Genomic DNA, 12,120 nt, shown 5'->3' on the forward strand with positions numbered 1-12,120 from the left:
GTTAACAGGTATGCACGGAGTGGTATATTACACTGCGTGCGCTCACGTAGGTGCGTGGGTGCACAGTGAACAACAGGTAGGTATATGCAGTGGGTATTACAATGTGCACCTGTCACACACAGACAGGTACTGGACAGGCACTGTGACACTGCGTGCGCTCAGCTCACGTAGGTAGGTGTGTGCACTGTGAACAACAGGTAGATATATGCAGTGGGTATTACAATGTGCACCTGTCACACACAGACAGGTACCGGACAGGCACAGTAACACTGCGTGCACTCACGTAGGTGGATGGGTGCACAGTGAACAACAGGTAGGTATATGCAGTGATGGGTATTACAATGTGCACCTGTCACTCATAGACAGGTAGTGGACAGGCACAGTGACACTGCATGAGCTCAGCTCACGTAGGAAGGTGGGTGCACTGTGAACAACAGGTAGGTAGGTATATGCAGTGATGGGTATTACAATGTGCACCTGTCACACACACAGGTAGTAGTCACTGAATGTGCTGGGCTTGGCAGTGGCACACACAGCAGAAATTACCAATGCCTGACGCTGCCTGCCTTTTATAAGGGGGGGAGGGCCTTCAGGAGGGAGTGTAGCCTGATTAGCTACAATGTGCCTGCTGACTGTGATGTAGAGGGTCAAAGTTGACACTCATGATGCACTATGGTGTGAATCGAACGTCCGGTTCCACTATCGGGTGAATCGCGAACCCCGGAAGTTCGCCGGGAACCGTTCGCCGGCGAACCGTTCGGCCCATCTCTATTGATAGGTAGCTAGGCATGTAGCCGGCCATTAACTCCAGAAGTGTGCTTGTGGCTTTCTACAGACCATTTTTATGTTTTTTTTAGAGCCATTCTTTGTTTGCATAGCCTCAGAAGATTCTGGACATCAGAAAAAGGCCATAAATGTCACCATTATGGAAATCTATCAACCCCGCCTATTCAAAAGTGGGTGTTTTGTAAGCTACCAACTCATGTAGTTTTACTGAATTTTTCCCAAGTTAGATCATAATCTTGAAAAATGATGGATTGCTTTTGTCCCTTGTTATTTTAAATGTGACATGGGTCCAAGCTGCAAGACACATCAAAATTTATTTTACAATTCATTTGAATTAAAATGAGCTCACTTTACTTCATAACAAAACTGGATGCACGGCAATCCATTATTCTCAAGGTGGGCCTATGGCCTTTTTGTAGGCCATATTTTTTGTTAACTAATTGTTACAGTGCCGTTCTTTGCTTGCATAGCCCCAGACGAGTCAGTACATCAGAAAACATGCCACAAATGTTACTATTATGGAAAGCTTGATCACATCTTTGTTTTCAAAGTTTGATCACAACTTTGAAAATGACTTTTTTAAATGAAGGATTGAGGTTTGTCCCTACCTATTTTTTACGTGACATGGGGCCAGGCTATGATCAAAATTTAATTTACAGCTAATTTCCATTAACCAGCTGAGCGGTCTGGACGAGCTCAGCTCGTCCAACACCGCCAGCGGCTGCCGCTCAGGCCCTGCTGGGCCGATTTTAATGAAATAAAAAGCAGCACACGCAGCCGGCACTTTGCCAGCCGCGTGTGCTGCCTGATCGCCGCCGCTCTGCGGCGATTCGCCGCGAGCAGCGGCGAAAGAGGGTCCCCCCAGCCGCCTGAGCCCAGCGTAGCCGGAACAAAAAGTTCCGGCCAGCGCTAAGGGCTGGATCGGAGGCGGCTGACGTCACGACGTCGGCTGACGTCGATGACGTCACTCCGATCGTCGCTATGGCGACGATATAAGCAAAACAAGGAAGGCCGCTCATTGCGGCCTTCCTTGTTTATTCTGGGCGCCGGAGGCGATCGGAAGATCGCCTCCGGAGCGCCCTCTAGTGGGCTTTCATGCAGCCAACTTTCAGTTGGCTGCATGAAATAGTTTTTTTTTTATTTAAAAAAAACCCTCCCGCAGCCACCCTGGCGATTTAATCAGAACGCCAGGGTGGTTAAAATGAGTCACATATACCTCATTTGACAGCAAACTAGATGCACAGTAATCCATTTAACTTGAGGTGCGACTATGTTTTTTTTTTGCATTCATTGTTACAACACCTTTTTTTGCATAGCCGTTCCAGCACTGGGACTCACCAAACATATTCTACAAGAGCTTATCTTTTACATTCTTTTTGTTACTGTTTAATACTGTATTACTAGAAGCTTAAAAAAGTATTTTTTTGGATAGGAGGAGAACATTTCTGTGAAAAAATGGAAAAGTTAATTGAATTTGAGCTTTGGGATCTCTCATCTAATTTAATTTTCACAACAAAATGTATGGTTTAGAATAGGTTTCAATTTTAAAACATAAATATTTTAAGAAGTCATTACCAGCCTCTCTTTACTATGCATGAAGACACCACAGCAGTCACAGTGATCACAGACAACCCACCCCTGTGGTATAGAAAACTTCTGATTATCTAAAGGGGATGTAAACAATATGCTGATTGACCAGAGCTACAGTGAGAAACTTAAATGATCCAGTAGCTTTAGCCAACAACTTTGTTTACATCCTTAGTGGCCTATCAGATTCTTTTCGGACCTCTAAAATGTAGAACATGTTCTAATTTACAAATCCGTGCTGGCCAGTGGTTAGATACAATGAAGAGGCTACTGGGATTAACGGCCATAAATATATGCCTATTTTTATTCCCAAGGAGTCTATAAGTCTACTTAGGTATTCAGCTAGTTGTTTTTATACTCTGGTTTCCCTTCAGATCGCATATACTTGCTACTTTTAAAGTGACACCATAAACAGAAGTGGTTCCACAGTCATGGGACATCACTTTTGAGAACATAATTAGTAAACACATTTGGAACTGTTGTATTGTAGACATTGCATATGTATTAAATGAGAATTATGATTATTTTTCTAGATACTTACAGGAGAAGACTGGAATGCTGTCATGTATGATGGGATAATGGCTTATGGAGGTCCATCTTCTTCAGGAATGATTGTCTGTGTGTACTTCATCATCTTGTTTATTTGTGGTAACTGTATCCTTTCTGTCCATAAAACCTACAGTTTAAGATGTTTTTCATCCCCCTCAGGTCCACACAAAAATCTAGATGCTTCTTTACAGTTGTATAGGTATAGTAACCACTGAGATGTGTTGACCCAGATGAATGAGAGCATTTCTTAGAATTTATTAAGTCTTTTCATTGTTACTATTTATTATGAGTTGCTCATAATTGTGCTTGATTGGAGTTCACTTGTATTCAGGGTTCTTTGATTGTGATTTCATTAGCACCTATATCTTACAGTGAGATGCGAAAGTTTGGGGAAACTTGTTAATCTTTATGAATTTCCTGTATAAATCGTTGGTGGTTATAATAAAAAATGTCAGTTAAATATATGATATAGGAGACACACACAGTGATATTTGAGAAGTGAAATGAAGTTTATTGGATTTACAGAAAGTGTGCAATAATTGTTTAAATAAAATTAGACAGGTGCAAAAATGTGGGCACTGTTGTCATTTTATTGATTCCAAAACCTTTAGAACTAATTATTGGAACTTAAATTGGCTTGGTAAGCTCAGTGACTTCCTACATAAACAGGTGAATCCAATTATGAGAAAGAGTATTTAATTGGGTCAATTGTAAGTTTCCCTTCTCTTTTAATTTTCTCTGAAGAGTAGCAACATGGGGGTCTCAAAACAACTCTCAAATGACCCGAAGACAAGGATTGTTCACCATCATGGTTTAGGGGAAGGATACAGAAAGCTGTCTCAGAGATTTCAGCTTTCTGTTTCCACAGTTAGGATCATATTGAGGAAATGGAAGACCACAGGCTCAGTTTAAGTTAAGTTTCGAAGTGGCAGACCAAGAAAAATCTCAGATAAACAGAAGCAACAAATGGTGAGAACAGTCAACTCACAGACCAGCACTAAAGACCTACAACATAATTTTGCTGCAGATGGAGTCACTGTGCATCGTTCAACCATTTGGTGCACTTTACACAAGGAGATGCTGTATGCGAGAGTGATGCAGAGGAAACTTTTTCTCCACCTACAGCACAAACAGAGCCACTTGAGGTATGCAAAAGCACATTTGGACAAGCCAACTTCATTTTGGAATAAGGTGCAATGGACTGAAGAAACTAAAACTGAGTTATTTGGGCATAACAAGGGGCGTTATGCATGTAGGAAAAAGAACACAGCATTCCAAGAAAAACACCTGGTACCTACAGTAAAATATGGTGGTGGTTCCATCTTGCTGTCGGGCTGAGTGGCCAGTGCAGGGACTGGGAATCTTTTCAAAGTTAAGGGACGCATGGATTCCACTCAGTATCAGCAGATTCTGGAGACCAATGTCCAGGAATCCGTGACAAAGCTGAAGCTGCGCCAGGGCTGGATCTTTCAACAAGACAACGACCCTAAACACTGCTCAAAATCCACTAAGGCATTCATGCAGAGGAACAAGTACAATATTCTGGAATGGTCATCTCAGTCCTCAGACCTGAATATAATTAAAAATCTGTTGTGTGAGTTAAAGAGAGCTGTCCATGCTCGGAAGCCATCAAACCTGAATGAACTATAGATGTTTTGTAAAGAGGAATGGTCCAAAATACCTTCAACCAGAATCCAGACTCTCATTGGATTCTACAGGAAATGTTTAGAGGCTGTCATTTCTGCAAAAGGAGGATCTACTAAATATTGATTTCATTTCTTTTTTGTGGTGCCCAAATTGTATGCACCTGCCTAATTTTGTTTAAACAATTATTGCACACTTTCTGTAAATCCAATAAACTTCATTTCACTTCTCAAATATCACTGTGTATATTACTCTATATGACATATTTAACTGACATTTTTTATCGTAACAACCACTAATTTATAAAGGAAACTCATGACGATTAACAAAGTTGCCCAAACTTTTACATCCCACTGTACATAAAAAGAAACAAAAAAACACAAAACACATATGTAAACATTGTATTTTAGAATAATCACAATCAGGAACGTGCAGAGGGGGGTGCTCTGGGTGCCCAGGCCCCCCACCCTTTTAAAATCTTCAAAAAAGGCCCCTCTCGCCGCATAAAATAAACTCCGCCCCTGACCGCGATAAGCCCCGCCCACCCGTGGGAAGCCCCGCCTGGGACAGTTTTGAAGTCAAGAGGCTCAGACAGGAATCCTAGTGTAGCATACTGACTTCTCCCTCCACCTAGGACCCATACTGACCTCTTCCTCCCCAGTACCCACAGTGACCTCTCCCTTACTCAGCCCCCACAGTGACCTTTCCCTCCATCTAGCACCCACAGTGACCTCTCCCTCCACATAGCACCCACAGTAATTTCTAGCTCCCCCAGCACCCACAGTGACCTCTCCATCCACCTAGCACCCACAGTGACCTCTCCATCCACCTAGCACCCACAGTGACTTCTCCCTCCACCTAGGACCCATAATGACCTCTCCCTCCCCAGTACCCACAGTGATATCTCCCATCACCTAGCACCCACAGTGACCTCTCCCTCCACCTAGCATCCACAGTGACCTCTCCCTCCCCCAGCACCCACAGTGACCTTTCCCTCCATCTAGCACCCACAGTGACCTCTCCCTCCACCTAGCACCCACAGAGTCCTCTCCCTCCCCAACAGCCACAGTGACCTCTCCCTCCACCTACCACCCACAGTGATCTCTCCCTTTCCAGCTCTAGCAGTGATCCTGCCTACCCCAGCACCCACACTGACCTATCCCTCCCCCAGCACCCACAGTGATCTTTCCCTTCCCCAGTGGCTACCCTCCTGTCCCCTGCAGCACCCACAGGGACCTCCCATCCCAAAAGCAGCACCTACAGTGATCTCTCCCATTGCCAGCACCCACAGTGGCCTCTCCCAACACCCAGCATCCACTCCCTCCTCCAGTAACTATACTGACTATCCCAGCACCCACAGTCACCTCCCCTTCCTCCAGCACCCATACTGATCTCTTCCTTCCACAGCACCCACAGTGAATTACCCTTCCCCCAGCACCCACACTGACCTCTACCTCCCTTAGTAGTAACTATGCCATTCACAGCAGCACCCATAGTGACCTCCCCTTCCTCCAGCACCCACAATGACCTCTACCTCCCCCAAGACCTACAGTGACCTCCTCCAAAGGACCCACAGCGACCTCCCTTTCCTCCAGCACTCATACTGACCTCTACCTTCCACAGCACCCACAGTTACTCCCCCCCACACCCACAGTGACCTACCCTTCCCCCAGCACCCACACTGAGCTCTACCTCCCCCAGCAACCACACTACCCTCTACCTACCCTAGCAGCAACTATGCCATTCATAGCAGTACCCACAGTGATCTCCCACCCCCTGCACCCACAACAATCCCACCAATATTCAGCACCCACATTACACTCAACCAGTAACCCCCACTATAGCAAGCACCCAGTACTTGCACCCTGCACCCAATACTCACATCCGCACATAGTGCATTACTGCAGTCTTGATCAGCAAGTTCAAACAGCAATTTTTAAACTCTACACCCAACACGTGCACAGGTGATAATAATGTGTTCCACTCTCAGTGAGATATGACCCCTTCAGACTAGCAGCTCACCAGATGGACACCACCTCAAAATCCAGGTGGATCTAGCGCGTGGCCTTCAAGCGGCTAACTGTCAAGCACAGTCTTCACACTCGCTTTGTCAAAAAGGTTCCAGATTTATTGCACAAATCCACATGTAAAATAATAAAAAGAACACATAGCGTAATCCAATTTTTAAAACAAAGTGGCCTGCGCAGTTCAGCGCACTCACGTTAGTAGATGAAATAAGGGCATCTCGGGCATCACAGCCCACCAATATCGTTTCCCTTATGTAGCGGCACCGGCGTCCCGACACTCCGCTTTCCTTCCGTGTGAGCAAACGAACTCCCCGCTACCCTCGTGACGTCAGCGCTCCTGGGTCCGCCCTACGCGTTTCGTCCAATGGACTCATCAGGGGCTGACGTCACCTAGGGCGCCGACGTCCTTTTAAAGTGCGGGCTCCTCCCCTTCAATCGTAGGAGTATGACGCTCACTAGCGTCACTATATACGCGTTCCAACCGCGGAAAAAAACGATGTGTACCAAACGTACCTTTCTAACCTCGTCTCCCACCGCTTACTAGCGTCAGTATAACCGCGTTCCAGTCGCGGAAAAAATTACGCGTACCAAGCGTCCAGTTTCATCCGCGTCACTCAACCGCGTCTGGGACGCAAACCTCATAGAAACCCAGTTATACAAATTGCCTCAAACGCCATCTAGTGGTAAAATGACTAACTGTCAAATCCTCATTGTTCCATTATATGTTACTCTAGCTGGCAGTTGAAGAAGACCATAGAAATACTAAAAAAGATTCAATTTTCAAAGCCAGTAAAAAATGGTGAAAAAATAAAATAAAATAAAAATCAAAAACCGGAGCGAGAAAACACGTAGAGGGAGGGGCAAAAAAAATGTTTTTTCCCAGGGAGGTATAAGATATTGGCAGGCTGCATAATATAATAAACTTTAACAAAGCAGTATCAAAACCAAAGTAAAATTTGTCCCTATACCCCTGTTTACATAATTAGGACCATTTCAGACAGGGGGAGAAATCTGTGTAGCCCCCAATGGTGCTATTACAGTGTCCCATGGGCCTCCAATCCCTTCCAAGGTAATATTAATGTGATGCTCTAGATGACCCCCCGGTTGTGTATTCTGGGACCACAGATTTCTCAGGAACCTCAAATTCTAATTGTCATTAGTAATAAAGCAGTTTAAATCAAATTCTACATTGAGTCCTCCAGGAGTAAAAGTTTTCATATTGAATATCCACCTCCCCTCCGCTTGAGAAATGTCCCGCACCAAACTGGAACCCCTCCATCTTTTGACATGGGCCTCTACACCCATAAACCTAAGCCCTGCTGGGTCCCTATTATGATGTAACCTAAAATGATTGGAGACGCTGTGTGTGGCCAGTCCCTTAATTATATTCGCCACATGCTCCCCAATTCTCCTATGTAATGACCTGGTGGTACGGCCCACATATTCCAGATCACATGGGCATCTCAACACATAAATCACCCCTTTTGTCCGACATGTAATGCATTGCTTAATCCGGTGTTGGTGATTGGTATTCCTAGCCACTATCATATTACCCTTACACGGTTGGGCCTCCCTACATCCCCTACAGTCCCGGCACGGAAAAAAACCTGTCTGCCCCAAAAGATTAGTCATAGTGCTTTTTGGGGGATTTTGGAAGCTGGGGACCAATTTTGATCTCAAATTGGGTGCCTTTCGGTATATGAACCTGGGTTTATCCGGGAGTTTTTTATTCAGTGTGCCATCCAATTGTAAAATGCGCCAATGTTTGGCAATTATGGACTCAACTTCTTTATATTGATGGCTGTAGTCCAACAATAGATCAAACTCTCCGTTTCTCTTGGTTCCTTGTTTACTCATGCCTATAAGATCAGATTGGTTATATTCTGAGATCTCTTCCACCAGATACTCAAGATCTCTTTTGTTGTACCCTTTATCCACAAAACGTTGGACCAGAATTTGGCTTTGTCTCCGAAAATCATGCACATTTGTGCAGTTTCTTCTGATCCTCATTATCTGCCCCTTGGGGATGTTGTCTAGCCATCTTTTATGGTGGCAGCTGTCTTTGGGTATGTACCCATTTTTATCAGTGGGTTTGAAAAACGTCTTAGTCACCAGCTTATTCTCCTTTTTATTGATAACCAAATCTAAGAACTCAACTTGTTCACAGGTATGTTGGAACGTTATTTTTATTGGTTCCCAGTGACAATTCATAGCTTGACAGAATTCCCCCAATTGATCACTCGTACCTCTCCAAATGAAGAATAGGTCGTCGATGAATCTATGCCAGCTAACTACTTTATCTGCCTGTTCTAACCTTAGAATTTCCTTCTCCCACTTGTCCATATATATATTAGCCAAAGATGGGGCAAACTTCGCCCCCATGGCACAGCCAGTGAGCTGTAAATAATATTCCTGTTCATACCAAAAGTAATTGTGAGAGAGGGCAAAGTCGAGAAGTTCTAAAATAAAATCAGTCTGTTCCACCTTAAGATCCGTCTCTGTTGTCAAAGCCTGTTTTACAGCCATCATTCCTTCCCTATGCGGAATAACCGGGTACAGGGATGTAACATCACCTGTAACCAGTATGTCATCATGTTGAATAGAAATTTGTTGCATTTTTTGTAATAGTTGTTTACAATTAGAATTTGAGGTTCCTGAGAAATCTGTGGCCCCAGAATACACAACCGGGGGGTCATCTAGAGCATCACATTAATATTACCTTGGAAGGGATTGGAGGCCCATGGGACACTGTAATAGCACCATTGGGGGCTACACAGATTTCTCCCCCTGTCTGAAATGGTCCTAATTATGTAAACAGGGGTATAGGGACAAATTTTACTTTGGTTTTGATACTGCTTTGTTAAAGTTTATTATATTATGCAGCCTGCCAATATCTTATACCTCCCTGGGAAAAAACATTTTTTTTGCCCCTCCCTCTACGTGTTTTCTCGCTCCGGTTTTTGATTTTTATTTTATTTTATTTTTTCACCATTTTTTACTGGCTTTGAAAATTGAATCTTTTTTAGTATTTCTATGGTCTTCTTCAACTGCCAGCTAGAGTAACATATAATGGAACAATGAGGGTTTGACAGTTAGTCATTTTACCACTAGATGGCGTTTGAGGCAATTTGTATAACTGGGTTTCTATGAGGTTTGCGTCCCAGACGCGGTTGAGTGACGCGGATGAAACTGGACGCTCGGTACGCGTCATTTTTTCCGCGACTGGAACACGGTTATACTGACGCTAGTAAGCAGTGGGAGACGAGGTTAGAAAGGTACGTTTGGTACACATCGTTTTTTTCCGCGGTTGGAACGCGTATATAGTGACGCTAGTGAGCGTCATACTCCTACGATTGAAGGGGAGGAGCCCGCACTTTAAAAGGACGTCGGCGCCCTTGGTGACGTCAGCCCCTGATGAGTCCATTGGACGAAACGTGTAGGGCGGAGCCCGGAGCGCTGACGTCACGAGGGTAGCGGGGAGTTCGTTTGCTCACACGGAAGGAAAGCGGAGTGTCGGGACGCCGGTGCCGCTACATAAGGGAAACGATATTGGTGGGCTGTGATGCCCGAGATGCCCTTATTTCATCTACTAACGTGAGTGCGCTGAACTGCGCAGGCCACTTTGTTTTAAAAATTGGATTACGCTATGTGTACTTTTTATTATTTTACATGTGGATTTGTGCAATAAATCTGGAACCTTTTTGACAAAGCGAGTGTGAAGACTGTGCTTGACAGTTAGCCGCTTGAAGGCCACGCGCTAGATCCACCTGGATTTTGAGGTGGTGTCCATCTGGTGAGCTGCTAGTCTGAAGGGGTCATATCTCACTGAGAGTGGAACACATTATTATCACCTGTGCACGTGTTGGGTGTAGAGTTTAAAAATTGCTGTTTGAACTTGCTGATCAAGACTCCAGTAATGCACTATGTGCGATTGTGTTTTCTTTGATTTTAGGTACAAGAGGAGCGCTGTCACAGCAACATTGGACTTTTTGATATAGGTTTTGTGATAGCGAATACTCATATAGACATTCTTTTTCATATTCTCTATCTGGCAGGCGCAGTTCTTTTTTACAATATAATACTCACATCTGGCCTCAATATGGCACTTAGTACTTGCATCAAACAGCCACATGACACTTAGTACCTGCACCCCATCACCCTATAGCTGGCACCCAGTACTCACACCCACATGGCACAGTACTTGCACCCAGCCCCAACATGGCACTCACTACTCACACCTGCACACCGCCTTCACATGGCACCCACTATCTGCACTCACATAGCTAGTACTAGCACCCAAAGTACCTGCACTCAGAACCCACATAACACACAATGCCCACCCATAGCTAGCATCTAGTGCAGGCATGGCACCAAGTATTCGCACCTATGTGATACCCAGTACCTGCACCCAACACCCACATGCTTCATCTGCAGTAGTTCCAGTTGCACTAAGCCTCCACTTAGTGCCCAGTACAAACACCAAGCACTCACATATGACATCCAGTACTTGCACCCAGAACTCACAAGGGACTGAGTACCCGCAATCAACACCTACATGATAGTTGATACACACCCATACAGCAAGAATCCACATGACACCCTGTGTCAGCACCCAGTACCCACATGGCACCCGGCATCTGCCTTTAGCACCCACATGACAACAAATACCCCACTATCCAGCATCCATCACCCATATGTCACCATGTACTTACTCGTAGTACCCACTTGGCACTCAGTATTTGCACCTAAGACCCACATACCCCCATAATCAACACCCACATGGCACAGTACTCACACGTCACCAAGTTCCAAAGCCATTATATGCACCCAGTAACCGTCCATGGCCAGCACCCAAATAGCACCCAGTTTCATCCTTGGTCTGAACACATATGAGACTCAGTACTCTCCCATGGCACACATCCCGATCACACATGGCACTCCTTACTCACTCATGTCCAACACTCACATGTCTCCCAGTACCAATTAACACTCAAATGGCACCCACTATTGTTTATTACCATCTGCTACTCATTCAGCACCCAATACTGCATAGCATCCACTGCAAATAAACACCCAATACAAACTGGACCTTGGTACCCACAGCAGCTTGACACAGATTGTACTTTGGCATCTCGGCACCCACTGCAACTTAGCACAAAGTGAACCTTTGCATCTTACCACCCACTGTATCTGGGCACCCGCTGCACCTTGGCACTTACTGCAGTTTTGCATCTACTAATACTTAGCAACCACTGCATATTGGTAACTAACTTCTTATTTGCCTGAAAAGAAGCTTGGGTGCTGATCAAGCGGGACAGAGGTCCCAGTAATGAAAGGTGAGTCTGTGCCTCCACTGTGGGCTTCACTCTGCCCACTCTAACCCACTAACAGTGGGCACCTATCACTGCTGATTTGAGAGTGGTGGCGCCAAAAGAGTTGGAAGGAAGGAGACACAAAGTCTGCCTGATACTGCTATAAAGGTGTGTGTGTGTGTGTGTGTGTGGAAGGAGGGGGGGTGGGGATTTGG

At 45.0% G+C, this 12,120-nt stretch overlaps 1 protein-coding gene across 12 annotated transcripts in view; it reads left to right on the forward strand.

The window, feature by feature from the left end:
* CACNA1D (calcium voltage-gated channel subunit alpha1 D) overlaps positions 1-12,120 on the forward strand; it is a 665,324-nt gene that overhangs the window by 412,751 nt on the left and 240,453 nt on the right. For all 12 annotated transcript variants that reach the window (XM_068253651.1, XM_068253660.1, XM_068253661.1 and 9 more), the window contains one exon: positions 2,907-3,027. In XM_068253651.1, coding sequence (XP_068109752.1) covers positions 2,907-3,027 — 121 coding nt within the window. The remainder of the gene's footprint in view (positions 1-2,906; positions 3,028-12,120) is intronic.

This window comes from Hyperolius riggenbachi, chromosome 9 (assembly GCF_040937935.1).
Source record: "Hyperolius riggenbachi isolate aHypRig1 chromosome 9, aHypRig1.pri, whole genome shotgun sequence".
Classification (NCBI taxonomy): Eukaryota; Metazoa; Chordata; class Amphibia; order Anura; family Hyperoliidae; genus Hyperolius; species Hyperolius riggenbachi.